Source organism: Vipera berus, assembly GCF_964194415.1.
Source record: "Vipera berus genome assembly, chromosome: 9".
In the NCBI taxonomy this organism is placed as follows: Eukaryota; Metazoa; Chordata; class Lepidosauria; order Squamata; family Viperidae; genus Vipera; species Vipera berus.
In genome coordinates this window covers 11873975-11898206 of record NC_138212.1, presented here as the reverse complement: position 1 = coordinate 11898206, position 24232 = coordinate 11873975, and the positions used below count along the sequence as shown (strand labels likewise).

The following is a 24232-nucleotide window of genomic DNA, read 5'->3' as shown; positions in this document are numbered from 1 at the left end:
TATATTCTTAAATTTAAAAATAACACCTGATTGGTTTCAGTCGGATTTACTGACAATGAATGTGTATAGTTCAGTTCGGCTAATATCTTATTATATTGTATTAAAGTTGACAGTTGAAATATAGTCTGCCATTGCTTATTAGTATTCAGCAAGATTTTAACATTTTAATGTTGGTTTTAAAACCTTGGACTGTTTAAAAATGAAAAAAGTGTGCATTCTCTCCTATCTTTAATAGCTACATAATTGATTCACCCAATTCAAACACTGAACTTGCAAACATCTTTAAGAAACATGTAACCAAAATGTATGGCTAAGTCAAACCAGTGTATAAACAATAGATCCTTTTCTCTGCATATTGATGCTCTTGATAATCAGTCCTTACTCTGACCAAAGCCATATGTGTAAGAACAAAGGAATTCAGAATTGATAGATTTCCCCTGCTGGGACCTTCTTTCTTCATTCTTTCCCCACTTCTATTAGACACTTTGTGTAAACAGTTTGGTTTAACATTCTTTTATTGTTTTTCCTATAGCTCAAATGTGTTGCCTCTGTTCATCTTATGCACTAAGTTTTTTTGGATTTCTTTTTCTGATTAGTGTCTTCTTATCTTGGCTGCTTCTGCTCTGATACCTTGTTTCTCACTCAGCTGATGTTCTACTGACTGTTTTATCTCTTGGTTCCTTGTTCCAAACCTGCTACCCTGCCCTGTGCTTGTTCTCTGTTACATTGGTCAAACCGGCATAATTCTCTTTCAAGCAAATTTTTCTGTAAGGAATGGATTTCAATCTAATCTGTTTCTTGAATTACTGCTCCAAATCACCCCAATTCATTTAAAACAGGGGTCTGCAACCTTGACAGCTTTAAGACTTATGGAATTCTGGGAGCTGAAGTCCACAAGTCTGAAAGTTGACAAGGTTGCAGACCCCTGAGTTAGAACATACATTGCAACAAGAATCAAGTTAAATACAATGTAGAGATTTTCTCATGCTTCTTGTAATTTTTAGAAGCTCATCACAGCCAAAAATAACAAGAAGAAAAAGTTGGAACAGACTTTTTGAAGTGTATAGCTGTATGAAGTATTTTAAGCCTTTACATATTTATACTTGTAATAAAATTGTTTTGAAAAATTCAAAATGCTGAATAAAATAACTATACGGGACTAACAAACTGTCAGTATAAAGTATGGCGTTTATTTATGTCTTCATAAGAGTGCATGTTAATGCATGTTTACATAATGCTTCAAAAACAAACTGTAGTTTTTGAAGAAATGCTATCTTCAAAACACTATTAACAAAAAATGTTTTTGCCACTTGATTTTTTTAATGTAGGTGGGGAAAACGCATATCAAAATGTCAATACCCAGCACAAATGGCGACCAAAATCAGGTTTGTCTGGTTAGGTTGCTTTGTTTTCTTTAAAGAGAAAAAGGGGGGAAAAGGCTAAAACAAATCCAAATAAATGTACCCATTTTTTTTGTCTTTTTTTAAAAAAAAACTATCATAAAACAGCAACGTGCAGAAAAAGAGGAAGACCCGATAAGAATGAGGAAGGTTAGCTGTTTTTTTTCACTTCCATCGAAACAATTATCATATCACTCATGCATATGCAACATATTTTTAAAAAGACAATATTTTGGTTTCTTCCTGTGCTTTTATCAGTTGATGCTTGTTTTTTATAAATAAACAAAATCAGAATTAGCCAAAGAATTAGTAAACGTTTCTTTAATTATACTTCTCGTTTGCTAACTATTTTGCACAAAACTTTCTATGAGGAGTCAACAATTTAAGAAGTAAAAAACAAGTATTACTGTAATAGAAAAAGCAAATAGATGTATTTAACTTTTGAAATATGTATTAATAAATACTAGTTCAAAAATGTTTTTATGTACATTAGAGAGCCAGGAGGACGCTTCCACTGCTCTGCATAGCTATTGTGTCTCTGTGGAAAAACAGCTTGCAGAATGATGGAGTCATGATAACTGTCTTTTTAAAAAGAACCCATTACATTTTTTCATCATTCATGAGCAGGACCATACACATTCCTCATATTCTCCACGTGATCTTAATGATTCCGTACACTATGCCCCATTCGCAAATCATTGCTCTATGAATGTTAGTTTAACCTTTTTCGTTTTCCAATCTGCAAATACCTGCAAGAACAACCTTTTTAATTTTTGTGTGTGTGTTTTTTTTTGTTTTGTTTTTCCCCCCCTTTCTTTCACAGAAAAGATCAAAGAGACTAGATGGTGAAAACATTTATATAAGACATAGCAATTTAATGTTGGAGGTTTGTATGACTTTGAAGCTTCTTTCAGTTGCATTTGCCTGGACCACTACATTCTTTGCTAAACTCTCTTCGCCTCTGCTGTAGCATTTGTGTTTTTGGGGTGAGGTGTGTGTGCATGCTGTTGCATGACTTCATTAGGAATAGGCTTTTGCATGTCATAATAAACATGACATTATGCAACCATTTTTCTTACCTGTTTACATTGTTTTCTTGGTATCTGAAAATATGTGATTGGGATCATTCTTCACTTAAATGTATTTCTAAATCACAGCAACTCATTATTACACGATTTATGCATAACAGTCTCCAAGCATGCAATTATATGACTGACACAAATAAGCAAGGTTGTCTGTTGTATTTTGTGATGCCATTCTGTAGGCTAGAATCCCAGAATATTTATATAATATTGAGTTCAATCAGAGTAGCAGACTTGCCCTGATCTTCAGATTTAATTTCAAAGCCTTTTCTTTTAAGCTTTTCAGGTTGTCTTCGCTTAATGACCACCTCATTCAGCAACTGTTTCAACTTATAATGGAGCTTGAATGAGTGGTATTTACAGCTAGTCCTTATACTAAGATGCTCACTGAGTATTTTTGTCACATCCCACATATAGGTAGCATGTCTTAAACTATCTCTACTTCTATCAATGCTGTTGATATCAAAACTACAATGGTTATATAACTTCAAAGAAGGGGAAGGGGAAAACTAAACTTGTCCATAGTTAAAAAGTTCATGTAGTTGTTTCTTCCATCTCAAATGTGGCCAGTTTCTCAACAGCATTTAAACAGAATAATTCCTCCCCTTTAAATTTCCCAATAAGTTTGAAAAGAGAAAGTAGAATGTCATCATTTCATTCCTGATGTGCAAGATCATTTACTTTATTTAAACTGAATTGGCTTGATATTTCTTGTCATTCTAAGTGATAATTTTCAATTTCTTTGATTACATATATGAGATTGGCTGCCTTCACTGCATTTTTGCCTCATTTGAACATGATTTTGAATATAGTGAACATTCCAATCATATATTACTGATACAGGAGAATGTGTGTTTCTTATACTGATTCTGGTTTTGTGTGTTACTATCTTTTAATCACAATTTCAGAAATAGCATAGGAGATTTTTGTGGAGTGTCAGGATTTTTTTAATGTACTAACTAATTTATTTCGTACTATATAGCTTTGAGTTTGCTATAATGCAGAGCTTGGGGCAAAATTAATCTGGTGTGTAATCTAGTCAACATAGGATGATCTGGCAAGAGGCAGTGAATATTTCATCTATATCATTTTAATTCTTCTATAAGTCAGCTTTTTAATTTCTTATCTACTCTTGGCAATTTTTTAATCCAAAGCACTTACCTCTTTTTTGTAGTAATTTTATCATATCAGGTTCTGGAATAAATATGTAGCCCAATGACACTTTCTAATTTGTTTTCATATATTTAATTTGACCCTAACTGTATTGTTGAAAATATTCACAGACCATCATCAATCAGATTGATTGTAATAATTGCCCGCTATTCTTTTTCTTTCCTTTTTTGATTCTGTTTATGAAGTATTTGGATTGTTCCAATCTAATTCTAATAAATAGAAAAATTTTGGTCCAGAGAAGCCAATCATAAAGTTATATACTTCAAACAATAAGATGAAGACAGAGAAATTAAAAGTGCACTAGATACAATTAAACTTTGGTATATTTTTCAGTCATTTTAAGATTGCAATATTCGTCTAATACTTAAATTGCCACACTATCCTTCAAAACAGTAGCATAATTGATATTAATTTACAGGTAGTCCACAATTTACAACCATTTATTTAGTGACTGTTTGAAGTTATAACAGCATTGAAAAAAGTGACTCATGGCCATTTTTCACACTCCTGTGGTCACGTGATCAGAATTTGGATGCTTGGCAACTGGAATGTATTTATTGTAGTTGCAGTGTCCTGGAGTGATGTGATGACCTTTTGGGACCTCCTGACAAGGATAGTCAATAGGGAGGCCAGATTCACTTAACAGCCATGTTCCCAACTTAACAACCAGTGATTCACTTACCAACTCTGGCAAGAAAGGTCGTAAAATGGGGAAAAACTCACTTTACAACTGTCTTGCTTAGCACTTGAAATTTTGGTCTCGATTATGGTCATAACCTATGCTCTTTTGTTTTCTTAATATTGCAGTAAAGGAAGGATGACTTTTCTTTTTATATAATATTTTTGAAAGGTCTCGTATTTTAACAAACCATTTGTTTTAATTCAGACCAGGTTTTTTTTTTACTGAAGATAGTAAAATAAAATACATGAAAATATAAAATGAATAATGCTCCTATTCAATAAAACTTTAAAAATTAGCTGAGTTATTAGTCTTAAAAACATTAAACATAAACAGTATAAAATGGGATATAGCCTTTTTATATACTATGTTGCACAAATATTTTTATATTGAACATTGAGTTTGATTTTGAAATAGAGAAGACTGAAAATATCCCAGAATTTGCAGAGAGGTAAAATCCAAGGATTTTTCAAATGAAAATGTGCGCAGTTCAATTTTATTGTACCAAGCAAAGATTTTTCTTGTTTGGGAGTACAAAGGTCAATTTTCTTTAAAAAAAAGACTAGTTATTACAGTGCAAAGCCATAGAATCAATATGTATCTTCTGAAGATACATTTGTCAATCTGAGGAGTGGCAGCATCAGGATAGAAAGGCTTTCCTGAGCTGTGCAGGCTGCGTCCAATCCTTGTAATAAGGTCACGGGCTGAACATTTTGTGATTAAATACCTTTTCCCAAACATGCGTATATGTACCCATAGACAAACCTTTCTTGCAGATCCACCAGCATATGAGTGATAAGCTTCTGAGATATGGATACTAATAAAAACTATTAACTCTCTAATCTGAGTTATGAAACGGTGTTGTCCAAATGGGATTTTTTCATGTATTTTATTAAAGGTAAATCAAGTATATGAAGTAATGAAGTCATATTATCCTGGATAATGGTAACCAAAATAACTGATTAGCTTTGTTCCTTTTTTGCTCACTAAAATGGCTTTTCCCACCAGTGAATTTTATACAATAGTCAATTATGTCCACTTAATTTGGCAGTCTCATTCTTGTTTTTTTTCCTGCCAAGGGTTAAGCTTAGGAATATTGATCAATGATTAATCTTTGTGGATTTTGGTATCAATACTGTAATCACACGGATATATATCACACCAATCAGTTATGTCTGCAGCTGGTAAAAGCCTTTCAGATATAAGATTAACAGCAGGCAAAAAGGCACAAGAGCCAAATTCTATGACTGAGTTTTTTCCCATGACAGGCAAATTGTATCTTTTGGCTTGTGTGTTTGTGTGTGGATTTTTTATTTGATTTCCAAAACAGTGCTTTGGAATGTGGAGACATATATACAATTAACCACATCTTTTCCCATGATTGTGTAGCAATTCTGGAACATAGCCACACTGTCCCAGGAAAAGAAGCATCTCCTTTAAGCATTTGCATATAGACACTACTTGATACACTTGTGCATGTTCTGAAGCACCTTCTTGGAATCAACTCCAAAGTATTGAATAAATCTAGACTCTAATAATATCTGCTGAGTGTTGGAAATGTAATATAGGTAACTGTTCTAAAGGTAGAAAATTGCCACTCCTGAAATAATAATTGGAAGTTTATTTTTGTTAATCTAATTTAAAAATGTTGCAAATAATGTTGAGCTTTATTTGGAATATCCTGCACTAACCAGTACATTTTATAACTCTGAGGGGAAAAAGAAAGAATTGACTAATTTTCTGCAGCATCAAGGGAAGCTATAGATTCGCTTCAGTAAAACTTTCTGTGGTTTGTGTTGGATTTCCCCCCCTAAAATAATAGGATCTAGATAAAACCCAAGAAGAAATAAAGAAGCATCATGCTAACATCAGTGAACTGAAGAAAAACTTCATGGAATCTGTTCCTGAGCCACGGCCAAGTGAATGGGACAAACGCCTCTCTACTCATTCTCCTTTCAGAACGCTTAACATCAATGGACAGATTCCCACAGGAGTAGAAGGAGTGAGTACTTATATGAAGCACTGATGATTTATTTGGCTTTGATCTTCTCTAAGACCACTTTTTAATTCTCTAGGAACTGGAATTCCTCTTTGGGGAGAAAGGCAAACAAAAGATTAAGCAAAACTGTTTAAGTGTTTCATTACTCTTTCTTGTATATTGGATGAGCTATTAACTTTTTTAAAGCCAGTTTTCTGTTAGGTTACTGTGGAAATTGGGGTTGGAAATCTTACCATAAAATATTATGGAGAGAGGAAAGGGGAGAGAGACACACAGAGAGAGATTTTAACCTAGCCAATTTCCATGCCTAAGTGAGAATTAGATCCTGGTTCTTTCTTCTCCTAGTCCAGAACCTTAGCCACTATACCTCTGGTGGGTGATACAGGGCAATTAATTCCCTCTTCCCTAGACTTGGAAATTGAAAAATATCTATCTGCCAATCCACCCTGAACCAGCATGGTAGCTTATGCTCTTTATCCTTCAGTAAAAAAGTCCCTGCTGGGCTTGATTTGATATGATAATATTTATTTAATTATGAAATTTATAGACTTCCCCAATCTGCTATGACTCTGGGTGGCTTACAGAATACAACCATACAATAAAATACTATGAAATACGAAAATCATCAAACACCTAAAAAAAACCCAATCATTTAAAAAAACCAAAAAGTCATAGAATCATCACCAGCACTAACCCAAATCTTGAGGATTGAGCCAGGTCTTAGGGCTTGTTTAAATAGAGTCAGGGTGAGACTCTTAACAAATCTTGGGGGAATGGTGTCCCAGAGGCAGGTGCCACGAGAGAGGAGCATCCCCTCAATATATTATAATAAAATACAGTGGCACCTTGGTACTTTTTAATTGGTTCCAGGAGGCGGTACAAGTACTAAAAATGAGTACCAAATAAACCCGCGTGACTAATATATGATCCTTTGTTTCCGCTGGAAAGGGTAGCAAGTCATGAGGCAACCAATAGTGACAAATTCTAGCTTGCGTGTTGAGTACCAAACAAACAAGTATCGGGACAAAATGTTCCTTTCAAATTTTCATGTCAAATTGAATTTTAAAACAGTTAGGTACCAAGGTACCACTATACAATATATAATAATATTGGATAGAAGGGTAGATGGATACATACATACATACTAAATACTTTTGGTACTAGACAGTTTGCATACGTGCTAGTTATGTATGTAGTGTTATGTCTCAGTTATCACTTATTGTCAGTAGAGGGCATTTAGTTCACTGTAAAATTGGAGTAGTAATTCTGTATTGTTGAAAGTATTAGAGTATATTTTTGCATTTTTACAATAATTACTGAACTTGGCATTACACTCTGCAGTGTAATTGTAGATATGTTGGATTAAACCTGAATAAATATTCATTAAAAATACAGATAACTATTTGTTATGGTATTTCTATGCTCTGGACTTGGAACATAGCATTGCTTTGAACTTCTGATTGGCAGTGTATTAAATACATCATATATACACATATACGTCTTTTGGAAACAAAATGAAAGTCATAGGCTATTGCCGCCTTTTGGGATTTTTTGTAAACCTAATATATTTGACAACCTTGGGATTTCCTGATGGATTTAGCTTTTCAACATGAGCTGTGTTTTGCTGGGTGAAAAAGAGGTGAATTTAATAATAGTTTTCTGCCTGTGCCATAATAAAGTGCATGAGAACTCTTATAAAAAATAGCTGTTATATTAATATGTGAATTTTTCTCCAGTCATTATAGATGTAATAATAATTTGTGCTTAATTTAAATGTAGATTCAATGCAGTAGTCACTATTTTACCTTTAAACCATCTAGCATTGTTTTGTTGACTTGCTTTAAAATATCCTAAATTATTAAAGGTATGGGAATGAAGAAATTGAGAGGAAAAGGGTTTGATTTTGCAGCTGATTGCCTTTTTGTTGGAAGATAGAAGTAGCAATTGTTTAATTATTGTTAGTAACAATCCAAACAGCATGGAAGACCTTTTCATGATTAGCTCCTGAAGCTCTGATCAGAGTAAGATTGCTAAAGAATGCTATAAAGTTGACTATATAAAATTTTGTTCTGATTATATAAACATGGAACGAGAATAATGTATATTTTCTTATATGAAAGTTACTGTAATTTTAGGGCATTTCAGAAGAATTACATTTCTCAGATCATAACTTCAATACTTCAGATAATAAGTATTAGTGGACTTTTCATTATAATTAATTTTAATACACAGAAATCTCCAAGTGTCTTAACTTGCTTTCTTAAACAGAAGATACATTATGATTATTGGTCATAGGAATTTTCATTTTTTAATTTAACCTTTGTAATCTTAATAGTCTATAAACTAGGATTTAGTTCTGGTTTATTTGTCTGTTTATTAGAAATACAACTGAATTTTCCATACTTTGTACATGTCCAGGTCAAGAAAGCCACATTTCAGCCCTGTGAGAGACAGGTCTCTGGGCCAGAGGTAAAGCTGCTGTTTTAATACATGCTTCCAAAGCAGATTTTTGTTACTGCATTGGTACTGGCAATCCCAAACCCTCAACAGCAGCTGTAGCATTGTTTGGGCTGCCTTTTCAGTAATGCCATCTCTCACAGCCTTCTGATCTAACATTTTAAGTGGATTTGCAGTGCTGCAAGCTTTTGCAGCTTTTCAATTGCTTCTTTCAGCGCATGGCTGGTTGACAAAGTTGCATGAAGATGTTGCCGTAAAGTTTGAGAGAGAAAAATTATGAAAGTGTAACTCTACCCTGTTCTTTTTATGTTGTCTTCCTCTCTTTTCATGTTCTTTTAATTTTCATGTTACTCTTGCATACTTTATCATTTCATTTTGCTGCCCAGTCTTCCAGCTACTTTTTCCCTGATCTCCATTACTTAGGGGTGTGCAAAGACTCTGTCCCCAAATATCAGATTGATCAAAGAAGACTGAATCAGCTGAGAGAGCTTAGAGCCAAATTTTTCCTGTCCTAGATAGCAACTTTCATTTGTCATACATGGAAAAAGAAAAGCAACTTCAGAATGCTCCAGCTTATGCTCAGTTTTCACATAATACTGCAAAATACTATTCATATTTAAATAGTTTACATGCTGATGTCATATACAAATAAAAAAAGAATAAAATTTTGTTCTTTGTAATCTTACTATTAGAAATGCACATTGCATTGTCTTTGTTTTTAGGAAACTGAATAATTTGCACCTTAATCACAGTGTAACATGGAGGCAAACATGGTATCTTCCATGACAATACTTTCTTCAGTATTCAAACAATGAAGTTTGTGCTATAGTTGAAATATCAGATCTAAGAAACAGTACAATTTTGAATTTCAGTATAGCATAGAAAGTCACAACTAATATTTTGTATGATATCAGTTCTGTTTGTAAAGCAACAGTATTATTATTACATACGTAATTCTATACCTTAACACTCAAAGATGTATTTAACCGGTGGATAAAGTTGATTTAGTGTGAGTTTCTGCACACTGTTCTATTAGTAATTCAAAATTTGTTTAGTCGGTCAGAAAGCAGCTAATTTCTCTGTGGAATTTGGTTTCCACTTTTTAAGATTAACAGAGGAGTTAGTTGCCTAACTGGTACAAAACATATTTTGCTGTCATTCTGACAATTTCTATAATTTGTCCTTGCATATCCCCAAGTATCTTTTGAGCATTTTCCATCAGTCATTTTGTTCATCTCTCTGTCTTTCTTGATCTCCTACCATGAAAGCAGACACAGGAACACCTTCTGTTAGTGCAGGATGAAGATTATATTAAAAAGCAAGAGAAAGTTCCTGAGGGAAGTTTACCCCATCGAGCAACTGAAGAAATCCAGGCCAAAATTTCTATTCCAGTTCCTGAGGAGCAGAAAACACTCAAAACATGTCACCTGTATACTAACATTTTTTCTTTTCCACGCTTTCCTTTTCTGATGTCCTTTTTGGTGATCCTTGCAATGACTATGTGGTGGCTGGTTTTTCTGTGATTAAGGAACACGCAGAGGCTTGTATGAAATATCAACAGAACTCTGCATCCTTCGACTTCTGGCTAAAGCTTCTGTCTTACTCTTTCTATTTTATTCTTGACTGTATTTGTATTTGTAAGAGACAACAGGGAACATCAGGCAAATTCCATTCTGACAAATTTTAACATTGTGCAATCCCTAAAAATCAGATTGTGTCAATGATGTACTTGCTTGGATGGCTTCTCTCATGTTCAAGACTCTTCATGTCTGCATGTATTAGTATAGGCTTGCTGTTAAAGTTGGATGTTGACCACAGGAGTTTGTAGAGGGGGGTAAAAGCAGTAATCATTGGAAAAAAAATTCCTTCAGTATACCTGAGAACACCTGTTATAGACATTTTTAAAGTTGGGTCTATTTCCAACGTGTTTCATAATGGATTCTATATACAGCTTCCATTTAAAATTAAACAGAATAATGTTTAATTATAAACCAACATGATTTAATTCCCTTGGTATTATAAAATAGATTTTACATCTTGCTATTAAAACACTTTTCACACCTCTTGTCTTAAAGCAATTTCTTTGGGAAATGTGATTTTGTGCATCAATATAATGTAGTCGGGTGAATTATGATTTATTTCTGGGCAAGGATAAAGTGGACTTGCACCATATGTTGCCTCACATTAATTGTAAGGGTAGCATATTCTTTCTGTGTCTGCCTATGTATTCCTAGATGCATATTTGTGAATCATGTATCTTCTCTGTATGATTTTATTTAAATGAAAAATTGTAACTTCTAGTTGCTGTTGAGATTGGGTTAGAATGGTAGAGAGCCAATAACTTATTGAAATAGTAATCTATAATTTCAATTGCTCTCTTATCATTACTTTAATTTTTTTCTAAATTTTTGTGTGCTTTTCTTTTTTACAGAATATGTACTAAATTGTTTTGTTTTTCCTGCAACACCTGTCTGTATGAAACTAGTATGTTCTAAATGTGTGTGTACTGTTTGATGCATGATGTTCCTTATACTATTTGCAGTTATGTTAACACTTAACTGAGCATTATTTTAGGTAGAGGTTTTGACGTCTAACTATATACTCTGTTCATTTAAATCTTTGCATGTTGCTTAAAGTTTGAAACATTCAGATGTAAAGATAGTTATTTGATATCCAATTTATTGGTATAATTTTAAAATATAAAGTTCTGATTTTGACTCTTCATTACTGCATTATGCAAACATAGATGAATGGATTTTATACTCCTAGAATAAATTGAGGACAGCTTTCCAAATTTTTTGAGGGCAGAATTACAGTATTCAGCCTAAGCAGCTATAAACTTGAATCTAGAAAGAAGGAGTATGACAAATTACTGAACAAAGTTTTAATATGAGTGAAGTTTAAATAATGTGATATTTTAAAATTAATCTTTAAAATGTTTATTACTTAGAATTATGTATAGTTTTGTTGTATGTGCAAGTGCAAGGTACATATGAGGTCTTTATCTTTTTGACAGTTTTGAAATTTAAAATTCTTTCAATTATGCAGTCATGTCTATATAGATTAATATTCATCCTGGGGGAAAAGCATAGGTCCACTGATTTCTGGATATCTTACCTGCTTTCAATACCATGGGCCATGATTGTCTTTTAAAGATGTGGATTTGAGCCACTGCTTAGATAGCTGTATTTCTCTATATACTGTTATTTTCTGATAGTGATGTTATTATATTGTTGCTTATAGAACTTTCCTGTATTTTTCTGTATAGCTCTGTTTTGTCTCCCACATCACCTAAGACCAGGGGTCCCCAACCCCTGGACCATGGACTGGTACCAGGCCGTGGCATGCCAGCAACCGGTCCACACAAACAAGCAAAGCCCCATCCACAGGATGCAGGCAGCACACAAAACCACACACTTTACGGTCTATGGAAAAACCTTTCTCCATGGAACCGGTCCCTGGTGCCCAAAAGGTTGGGGACCTCTGACCTAGATATTGGAGTGAAGGCCATCAGTCATAGTCAAAGAGGTGAAGCAGTATTTGCAATATACAAACCATGTAAGATAAACCACCTACCATCAATGAGTCATTGAAAGAAGGTTTAACTTTTAACCTTTATCTTTCTCTGCATGGATTCACATTTGACTCATAAAGGATTGCATTTACAGCTAGCATGTGGTGCTAGATCCATCTCTGTCTTTGGATGCTTACATAGTATCAATGACCATGTGTATAATGATCAGTAATCTTAAGGCTAGACTACTTGGGACTCTTCAGTTGCACCAGAGTTCTTGAATTGTAATACATTGGGACCCATAGAATATGTGCAGTTGCACTGTTTTTAAATCTATTTCTGAACAGAAGTTTGAATTCTGCCTTCCATACTTTGGGGCTTAGTTGTTTTAAGGATCACTTTCACCCACATAAATATGATCAAATCTGATGAGATGAGATGGGTAGTAATCATATAATGGATCTTCTTGCAGATGTAGCTATGGAATGGAATTTCATTATACTTGTAGCTCTTCTAATTTGTATAGGTTTAAGAATAATTAGTGATACATTACTGCTTATCTCTGTTTTTCAAGTGTGCGTGTTTGTGTGTGTCATTTTTTATGTTTTACTTTTTGATATTTTTATTTATCCTGATATACCACCAGAAGAGCTCCCGTCAAAATATTCCTAAATTACCAATTTTTTTCTGAAAGTAGAATATAAAAGCATCTTCATGAACAAGTCAATTAATTGTTGTACACTAACTACCCCGAGTCACTTTTTGTGAGATGGGCAGCCATATAAATTGGATAAATAAATAAAATGGACACCACAAACTTTTATGTTAGGTTATATAAGGACATTTGGTGAGTTCAGGGTGACAATGTTTTTCCCTCTTACTACTTTATGAACTATGGCAAGGCTGAGAAGATATTTGGGTGAGTTCCAACCATAAATTACTTGGTTCAGTTCTTGATTATTTATAAACCATTGAATTAAGTATATGTATTTTTTTAAAAAAGCCCACATTAGGCAAAAATAGATCATACAGCAAGAGAATGGCTAATGCATAGGTTTGGATCAACCTGCATTTAGTGATTGAGTGGGCAATTATACCAAGGGTTCTTTTCTGTTTTCTGTATCTTATTTATATGTATGGATTGTTATTCAGTAATAACTCGGGGTGGACGCGGTGGCTCAGTGGGTTAGGACGCTGAGCTTGTCGATCAGAAGGTCGGCAGTTTGGCGGGTCGAATCCCGAATGCCGCGTAACAGAGTGAGCGCCTGTTACTCGTCCCAGCTTCTGCCAACCTAGCAGTTCAAAAGCACGTAAAAATGCAAATAGAAAAATAGGGACCACTACGGTGGGAAGGTAACAGCGCTCCATGCGCCTTTGGCGTCTAGTCATGCCGGCCACATGACCACGGAGACGTCCTCGGACAAGCACTGGCTCTTCGGCTTTGAAACGGAGATGAGCACCGGCCCCTAGAGTCGGAAACGACTAGCACGCATGTGCGGGGGAACCTTTACCTTTAATAACTCGGGACAATCCTTTTACTTAATTATCAGTCAGTAGCTAATCTTGAAAGGAAAAACTTAGGCTCTATATAAGATTTTAGAGAGCGATGTAAGTATGTAGTAATAAGGAAAGGGTTGATAACTTCAAAAGTAGTGGAAATAATCATTATCGCTAAAAAATCATCATTGCAATAAGAACACAAAATATCAAGAAGAATGATTTTGATTCACACAACCAAACTTCTAATATTCATTTTAAGGTTTCATTAGAATTATCTTTTGTTTATCCTGATTATTTTGAAAAGACAGAAGCATAATACTCAATTTATTATTGAGTAATTCAAGTTTTAATATCCATCTAGTTTGCACTTATAAATTAATGGTAGCCTATTGCTTTTTTAAAAACTTTTGAAATATACTGTAAGAATGATACAAATGAAAACAAGTTAAATTTGGAATGTTATCTTTGTGCTTCATAATGCTGCTTTTTAAAGTTTATTGATCCTTTTGAAATGTATTATCTTTCACTAGTTGGTCTCTGGAAATTCTTGCTGGTGAGTGTAGTATGTTACCAATTGTGCATTTTAAACATTTTCAATATAGCTGCTTCTGTACATATTTTCAGTATGGGGATAATCTAATATTATTGTTACATTGCTTGAAATACCCATAATATCCACTTGTTAAGGAAAATTCTTACAGAAGATTATTGAAAAACAAAATAATTTTAAGGGGATTATCCCTGATTGCTTACACTATGTATTAGTTTATCCCCTTCTTTTTTTATTTGAATGATATTTTAATATAGATCCTCTGCCTGATCCAAAAACCTATCAAGAATTGCTGTCTCCATTCACAGCAGTGTCAACAATGGAGCTATTAACAAATTAGTAGAAGCTTTTGAGGGGAAATTTGTAACTTTTGCAAGTTAATATAGGAGTTATCTTGAGTCACCTGTTAGGTGGTTCTGATGTTCAAAGATACACTAAAAGCAATCCACAATTTCATTGCATATTTTCTTTAGCAAAAAGAAATTCAAGTGAGACACTTGAATTTTGAGACCATAATTATGACCGTACTTACCAATTGGTTCTTAAGCATTCAGTACAGATTCATTTGTGCTAGTAGACTTATGAGAAGACTTATGTCCTTCATACAGCTGGCCTCTTAAGGTGTTCTTTTTATCTCAGCTTCCTTTATATTGTAAAGAGGGCTTCCCAAAAATAACAGGGTGCAACCCTCCATTATTTTTATTTTCCAAGAATGCCTCTGGGATATATGTGGGGTTCAGAGGCATTATGGGAATTACACGTAATGCTTGAGCTGGCACTTGCTTTACAGCATGCTAGGGTTTTTTTTTTTGCTATTTTTAAAAAATTCTTATTAAAGAATTAAAATCAGATTAGTTGGTGGCAAGAAGGACAATCTGCAGGCATATTGATGGTCTTCACCTAATAAACTGCCTATTACAGCTGTGTCAGGAGCAGCCTAAACAATCAGGTCATTTTAATCAATGTAGTAGTACTCTTTCTTAAATGAGATTTTTTTAAAAACAGTAATATGAAATACAAATAATTAAAATACAAAATATGAATAGAAATGTCCAGATTAAGTCTTACACTAATAGAATAACAGCGTTGGAAGGGGCCTTGGAGGTCCTCTAGCCCTGCTCAAGCAGGATACCTGTACCATTTCAAACAAATGATTATCTAGTCTCTTTTTCGAAACCTCCAGTGTTGAACATAGTTTTGTATGATCTCTTTGAATATCAGAGTAGAGCTCCTATCATGAAATACAGAAGTCTCTTTCCCATTAAATTTATCGTTAATTCCATTGAATTACACACTTAAAGGAACATTTTCAGACTTTTCTGAAAACCACAATAGAACTCCTTATGGAATGTGGGAAAGAGTATTGAGTAGCAGGGGTTAATACAAAGGGAAGACTGGCAATTCCTGATGTAACAAATCTGTTTACTGTAAATATAAAAAGACAGGACATTTCCCCCAAAGCTACATAACAAGAACAGATTCATCCTATCAAATGGTATGTGTCCATCCCTCAATTAATTTGCATGTGGCTAAATTTCTATAGCTATTATGTTTTGAAAGTGAGTGTGCTTGCTTTATAAATAGCATTTCCAGTCAAAATTATAGTTATGGTAGAGTATTCTTTGAACTTGAGAAACTATTTCTAGTATAGTTAAAATGTTTGTGTCCTGCATTTAAAGTCTGTCAAGGACAAGTCTGATTTCTGGCTGATTGAAATATTACAGTCAGTGTACCATACAACTTTTCATCAAGGGTTGGATATATTCGCTGCCTGAAGTTATTTGTAAAAATAATAAAGGCAAGATACAAATCAATAAATAAAATATTCTTAAAATGTCAAGAATCTTGAGAAAAAGTTTCTGATTCAAATTAATACTTCTCATAATGAGTTGCAAAAAATTATAGGCAATAACTAGCCCTGATGAAAATATGAAAAATGCCAAGGCAGTAGCATGCATCAGATACACAACCAATAAAGCTGAGTTTGGAACATATCCCCCAAAACACTGACATAAGCTTTTCCCTCTGGCACAATATGTCTGTCTATGTGCCAAAAGAAGTGGAAGAAGTCATCAGAACTAAATGTTGCAATACAAGTAAAAGGTCATATTTCAGTGGAGAACCCAGGATAGTATCATGTTGTCTGCTTTTTATCAAATTATCAAGATTACTGTTTGGTAAACAGGTTTTTTACCCAATAATGTAGGGGTTGTTTTTTTAAAAAAAAATCCCAAGATACTAAAAGCTAGATGATGTACAGTTCATGGAATAAGAAGATTCAGATAACAGGTTTAGCATAAAATTAATGTTTAAACATGCCAGTTCACAACTGTTGATTCATCCCTTCTAATACATGTTGATAATAAGGTGCCATTGAGTTGCTTAATGTTGATCATTTCTTTAATCTGAGGCTCTGTCATCTCTAATCAGAAAAGAATGAGTGTTTAAATTACTGCCATATTTTAGGTTTGCTTCTATAGCTAAAAAATGCAGAAATGGCAGATTATAGATTAAAATACTTAGCTCAGATTACTTACCAGGGGTCATATTCTGATTTGGTGGGGGGGTAGGGACAGATAATATCTGTGTTATAATATACTTTCTGTATATTTGAGTGTGATATCATGACACAAATACAGAAGGGCAAAGCTTGCATCATGCCATCATAGTCTTTATTCATCATTTTGCTACCATGATGGATAGGACCAGACACCTTTGCTAAGAATCACCAATAGTTACTATGTTCACATGTACAAGTATGAGTTCACATTTAGCATTCAGTCTTGCTGTTTGTCTCATCCAAACAGCTCCACTATTTGAATATTTTGTCTTATCAGATACAACTGCTGATATCAATAGTCTCTATACATACACTACTATTTGACAGAAGCAAAAAGATTTTTGAAAACAAAATGTTGCATGTACTGTTTGATCTCTTTAGCCAGCGTAGAGTTCACCACCTTAATTTAGACAAATAAGTGATTGTTGAAGTGTTTTCCCCTTATTTGGTTGGCTGTCATTTTCCCTCATTGAATAAGGCAAATTTTTAGAAAATGTTCATAATCTGTTATTGCATAATCGTTTACACAAAATTAGTGATTTCTTGTCATTTCCAGTCAAAATTGTACAAAATTTTACTTTGTTGTAGAATATTTCTCAGTCTTTGGATATTTGACAAGCTTTTTATAATGGTTTTTTTAAAAAATAAGATTCCATCCCTTGCAGCAAAGTCACATCATTCATTACAAATATGAATTCCATTAATTGCCTGTGGCTTTTCACTTAATATGAAAAGTTAGATTTGTAAATGAGTTTCCTTTATTACTGGGTTTATGAATTTCTGGCTTTGCCCACACATCTTATCCTATTAAAAATATTTAATCTTATTCCGTGGGTGATTGGACCAGGCAAATTTTCTATACTATTTCTAACCTTGAGCATGTTTTCATCCTTGTCTTTTTGTCTATTACTATTTCTTTTCTCAAGTTGTAATATAAGGGCTTGCTGAGATTTATAATGATCTAGTTGAGAACTTTATAATATGTGCACGACAGAAGACAGTATAGCATCATCCTTGGTGAAATTCTCTGGCTTGGTTCTGATGCTAGAGATAAGAAACCCTTGCTTTCTATTAGGCTGATTGGATTTCTTTGTTTACCCAATGCTGTTACTTATTTTACAATAAAAGTTGAAAATAGCATGCAAAAGTTTCCTGTTTGACATTTGCAGTCAGATACTTTCAGGCAAGCAACATAATTGTAAATATATAAATAATGAGGTAGCTTCTGATCATCTCTTGATGCCTGGGATTTTCTTGTCATTATATCATTTGGATCATTCTTATAAAAGAGTCAGTACTCTTAACTTGTGCTTTGTTGAGAGCTTTAGCAATTAAGATGGCTCCTAGTTTTATGTATGAGAAATCCAGCTTATATGTCATAAAAATCTGTTGTTTCCAAAGGAATAGTTTAGAAATTTCCTCATTTCTCTTTGAAATGTCAAAGACCTATAACTTCAGGATGGACAATGTTATTTTTAAGTTATAAGAAATTGAAAAGTGTGTTTAAGGATCCTATTCAGCAATGTGAAAGCATTATTTATGTGCTTATGTTTTCAAAACTTGAGCTTTCAGTATGATAGATCTGTGTTTTATATGTAAGCAGTGAGGGTAATGTGTTGTGTATATTTTCCCAGTGCACCTTATAGCAGTTTAGGACAGGAAGGAGAGAGTGGGTATTCAGAAATAATATGGGTAGGGCAGCCAAAGCTAACACCCTCCTTCCCCAGACTTACTCCACTTTAAGATGGCAAATAGCAGATTGTGTCGGTTGCCATGATCTCTGAACATCCAGCTTCTTCAAAAGTAGCAACATTCTCCTGCTGGCAGGAAACTGGTTGATTGGTCCAACGATCCTTAGTTTATTGAAAGTGTAGTTGTTATTACAGAGAAAGCTGCAGTAGCTTTGCCCACTTCAGATTTGGAGCTAGACCAGGACTACTTGATCTGGACTGTGCGCTACTGTTATTGCCTGTCCAAGTGGCTATAATATAGCCTTTTAGAAGGCACTTGAAATATTCATCTTTAGCTATTGCTAGTAGTGTACACGGGCTTTACTAAGTCTCATTCTAGAATTTGCACTGTTTCTAGATGAAGTGCATTCTATTCCTAATTCTTTCTGGCTTTTTTTGTGTATTCATTTCTTTTTAGAGTGTGCGTGACTGTCCCTTCAAAGAGGATGCAGAGGATGTGACAGAGGGGAAAAATATTACCTCTCACTTTGAATGGGAGGTCTCAAAGCATTCAGTAGGCTTTAGTGAGAGCCAAATGTCAACCACACTGGAGTCTACACAAATTCATGAATCAGACTCCTTTTCAATAAGCAGCAAGGAGCAGAAAGAGGAGGGTGCCACTGCTCTTCTTGAGAGCAAGGAAGAACTAAGGTGTGAAAAGGGATTTTACTCAAATATGGAAAAGGAAGCTGAGGATTCTAAACAGGCTGAGGTGGAAATATCTGTAATCCCTGTTTCACCTCCATTGTACCTCCATGAGCAAGAGGAGGAAGCTTGTGTTGAAGAAACAAAATGTATCTGCGAGCCACTTAGAAAGCTAAATGGAGAATATTACAATCCAAATGTTGATCATGAATTTCCTGCTCTCATTCGCTGTTTCCAGGTAGTAAATGTGAACACAGAATATCTTTTGCAAACGCCTGTGCTACATTTTCTCAGTCACTTTGCAAACACTGGAGCAAGCATAGCTTTACATATCCATGAAGAAGGATTACGTTTTGATGTCCTGGAGTAATTTCCCAAAGCTAACCAGTTATTTAATTTCATACTGTCTATATAAATTATTACTCCCTTCTTCATCCTTATCTGAAATAGACATGTCTTAACTAAACAAATTTTTCTTGATTTGTGCAAAGAAAGGGAAATACAAAAAGCTAAGGATGTTTTATATATCAGAAAAACTACTAATTATCAGTACTGATGTTTTATTCATTATGACAATAACAAAACAACTCATAAGGTCTGGAATCAACAGATTTGGAAATACCACTTTCCTCCAGCTTATAGGGTTTTTTTTGCTTGCCTGCTTCAGTGTTCCTTATTAATCCCATCTGCTAAAATACCTAAATATGTAATCTGATAATAAGGTGATACTTTGGGTATGCAAAGGGATATGATGGGCATGTGGTCCTCTTACTAACATTATGTTCTCTTTGAGTTAATTATCAGGTGGTGGCTGGTTTTTCTTTTCCTGTTACTCTTAATTCTTGAATATCCATAAATGTTGATTTGGCAGTGATTTGATATAAACTGGTGGATGTCACATTTCAAACTGCAGTTGTTGCCTATGCACTCTCTATAGGTTTCCTACGTTCAATTTAAATTCAACTAGTTTCTGAATAAATAAATATTGTGGCACGTCAAAACTCCTGATATTCTTCCTACATGGTACAGCACATATATGGTAGTATATACGTAGACATCTGTCATTAAACATTAATATGAATAATGAAGTGAATCTGTTTCCATTATTTGGCCAATCAGATCTTTAAAAATCATGTGGAATCATTGCATTTCATTGTAATTTTCACAATTCTGCAAATGAGTGCAAACAACATAACAGTTGTAATGTATAGTTGAGTTCATGACACATCTATAAGTTGAACGTTGGAATTCTATTAATAATACTGATACAAGGTGACTAACTGTACTTTACTTTGAAACTATTTTGTAGCCCCCCCTTGTGAAAACTCAGACCGTTACCATCTCTGATGTGTCTAATACTGTGAAAAGTGAAATTCCAACTAAAGACGTTCCTATTGTCCATACAGAGACCAAGACTATAACTTACGAAGCTGCACAGGTAGGCTGCTTCACATCTAACGGTATGATGTTATTGTAATATTTCGTACGATTGCTAGAAAATCCAAGAAGTTTCATTCGTAGTTCTTATCTAAAAGACTTTAAACATTTTATTTCAATGGGATGGTTTGTTTCCTGCAGGGAATTCCACTTGTGACAATTGCTGTGAGAAATACCATTATTCTTATCAGAGAAAGTCATGTTTTTCTGAAACAGAATTGCATGCGCTCCCCCACTGTGGTCCATAGAGCTCATTCTGGCCATGATTGCTGAAAAACTGAGAATACGGTCTTCCAACCTATTGAAGTGGGAAACAGATGAAAATGATAACATAAGATCTAAAAGGGTGTACCACATTTACAAACGCTTTCTCCAGAATCCTAAAACAGCTCTGCTTCCATGCCTGATGATGCCACTTTGTGGCTATACGTTTCCTGAAAAAAGCTTTTGAGTGTGGTGCCTGAACTAGGAGAATTAGGCAAATCTCTGCTGAGAGCTGAGCTGGCTTACACTGTGTTGAAGGAGATTTATGAGTATATTGCTCTCCAGAATCATTTGTGGACAACTGCTGTGGATCCTGGAAACATAAGTAATGGCCCCTGACTAAGAAAAAGATATCTGTCATCTTGGGTAGTTTGTACTGTTAAGTAGAAATTTCCCATGTATATTCTCACTAAGGTAGCTTGCATGTTGTTGAATGGTACCAGAAGGACGTGTGGGAAGCTTTTTTCAAAAATCTACACAAAGATAGACTTAAGGGGAAACCATTTTCTTATTAGTTTTGTGGCTGCAAAGTGCTTTCCATTTTTTTATTTTTGCCTGAGGCAAATATGCTTGGTAAATCTGTGCTCTCAACCTAAATATGTAAGTGGATGCTTTGGCAAACTGTTCTCCTTTAGACAGGAAACTATGTATACATTCAACAAAAGGAAATTTGTTACTGCTTTGAAAAAAAACAGTATTGTTTTCATTGTATAGACAGGAATGGAATCTAATAATTGCTACATTTATTACCACAGGGAGCTGAGCAGCTTTTAATAACATATCCTTGAGAAGATGCCATTGTACGAAGTTCCTGTTTGTAAACTTCCTATTGGCATCTAACTGTGTACTGGGTGGGCTGGATTAAATTGATATGGGTCTTGACTGATCCAGAATTTTGTTGTTAGTGTCCTACCGTATGCAGTAGTTGATTAATAATGTTATCTCTTTTTCATTTATAAGCAGTTTTTCAGTTTGCTACTTTTTTGTGAATATCTTGTTTCCTGCCAAATGAGTTACTCACTGTAGGGCCAGGAAGTCATTTATACTTTGATGTACTTCTGCCTTAGATTGATGACAGCAGTGGGGATTTAGATCCTGGAGTTCTCCTTACTGCTCAGACTATCACTTCAGAGACTACCAGCAGCACTACAACCACACAGATAACGAAGGTAAAACCAGTACTAAACAAGTATTAAGTCTCATTGACAAGCTGCAATCATGTCAGAAAATTAGATACATAAGTTTCATTTTCTGTGTCTTAGTAATCCACATAGGATTGAGCAGTAGAATGAACAGAACACAGAAGCACCATTTTGTTATAAGGCAGTGTTGTTGCAGATTGGAAAAGCCTGCGTTTTGATGAAAATTGTGGTTGTTAGAAATCATGTGTAAGAGAAAGGAAATGAAATAATATTGTTTTCAAGAGAAGGATCTTGCTGCCTTGGCTACATAAAGTCCCTTCCCTGGCTACATTAGTAGTTAGAAAATTGCAGTGGGCTCAAGTTATCCTTTAGATTTACAGCTTTTGATTACAGTTAATGAATATAAAGTGAGCAAACAACAATACACTAAAAACCAAAAGGTATGACTTACTATGAGTTACAAATGCTCTCTTGAAAGTTTTGTTGCATGCAAAGAACCAACCTGTGTTGATACTTGAAACACTGGCATTTATGGTGAAGTTGGGAAAACCTGCTTAGCCAGTGTCAGAAATCACAGAGAGAAAAAAAGTTAAATGTATCTTGTGATATGGAGTCGTAAAACATGGCTTTGCCTCAAAATATGTTTCCCATTAAAATTGAATCAAGGAAACTTCAGAGAACTTGATAAATTTGAAGGTTATTGCAATTTTTCTTAGAAGCATTTTTTTTAGTTTAGTTTGAACTTAGTTGAGTTCTGACTAAATACTTTCTATTTCCAGACATATTAAAAAAGAATGTTATAGTAACTTCACTTTTAAAATCATTTTATACTCTTTATAATCTAATTTTATATTCTATAAAGCAACTTTCCTGTGATTTGCAAGAATGAGACATTTGGTTCACCATTATAAATTTTCAAAAAAAATTTGAAAATGATGAAATAATTGAGAAGAAAAATTCAAAAGATGATACAAGTTTACAGTAGTGCTACCTATGAACTAGATTTTTATTTAAAGGTAAAGGTAAAGGTTCCCCCGCACATGCATTCCTATTTAATAAACTGATTACATTTCTCTTTTAAAAATAGTTAAAATTTCTGTAAGTTTTATCATTTTTAATTATAAAATGTTAATATTTGTCTTCTTATGACAGACCGTAAAAGGTGGAATTTCAGAAACACGAATTGAAAAACGAATTGTCATCACAGGAGATACAGACATTGATCATGATCAAGTAAGAGACTGTAGTGACTGTTGTGATTATTGATAATGGAACAGGATTTTTTTAACAATATGAGAGTAACTTCAGATTCTGAAGTTGTTTTTGAAGTAATGAAAGTCTTTTAAACTCAGTTCAAATGTTTTTCTAGGTGAGAACAGATAAGATACCATTCACAAACAAATATACAGTTAAAATGAAATATAAAACACTGATAAAATATTGCTTTGATAACACTAACATAATTTTCCTCAAGTGTTAAGCTTGATCATGCTGATTGTAAAATCACAGATTGTGTGTGTGTGTGGGGCAATCCCTACAAATTAAGTTGAGGCAGCACAGAAATAATGTGTTCTTTATATTGTTGCTCTTCAGGTTTTAGTTCAGGCCATCAAAGAAGCTAAAGAGCAACATCCAGATATGTCTGTAACCAAGGTCGTTGTTCATCAAGAGACTGAGATTGCAGAATAAATAGTTTATTACCAGGTAAGTTTCCTTTTAGCACTACTTCATAAAGTATTAAAACTTTAGTCATAAATGAAGATTGTTACTAGGAGTCTTAAATATGCTTCCTATTCTTAATATCTCAAGTTTAACCCATTATAGTAAACCTTTACAAGCAAAAACTGCTTCTAAAATATACATATATTAGGGGCAGAATCCAGCCATAATAGAAGTGAGAATGTTTATAATAGTAGCCTGTTTCTGAGTCTGTGAATCATATCATAAATACCCTTCTTCCACTAAAAGTGGTAGCAATGAGTGTTTAAGATTAAATAGGTTGGGTCTGCAGAACATAAAACTTGCAAGTATCATGTCATATGTTATTTCTTGCTGCCTGCCAGGTCTTGTTCCTGCACTATTATAAGCAGTCCATTCACT

The 24232-nt window shown here is 34.1% G+C and overlaps 1 protein-coding gene across 16 annotated transcripts in view; it reads left to right on the top strand.

Moving 5' to 3' along the window:
* EPB41 (erythrocyte membrane protein band 4.1) overlaps positions 1 to 24232 on the top strand; it is a 103047-nt gene that overhangs the window by 72529 nt on the left and 6286 nt on the right. For 8 of the 16 annotated variants that reach the window (XM_081335089.1, XM_081335084.1, XM_081335094.1 and 5 more), the window contains 9 exons: positions 1329 to 1385; positions 1509 to 1550; positions 2224 to 2286; positions 6157 to 6336; positions 19063 to 19527; positions 20599 to 20727; positions 22058 to 22159; positions 23285 to 23365; positions 23726 to 23836. In XM_081335089.1, coding sequence (XP_081191215.1) covers positions 1329 to 1385; positions 1509 to 1550; positions 2224 to 2286; positions 6157 to 6336; positions 19063 to 19527; positions 20599 to 20727; positions 22058 to 22159; positions 23285 to 23365; positions 23726 to 23821 — 1215 coding nt within the window. In that variant the 3' untranslated portion in view covers positions 23822 to 23836. The remainder of the gene's footprint in view (positions 1 to 1328; positions 1386 to 1508; positions 1551 to 2223; positions 2287 to 6156; positions 6337 to 19062; positions 19528 to 20598; positions 20728 to 22057; positions 22160 to 23284; positions 23366 to 23725; positions 23837 to 24232) is intronic. The other 8 variants (XM_081335086.1, XM_081335085.1, XM_081335088.1 and 5 more) reach the window with 4 other exon arrangements.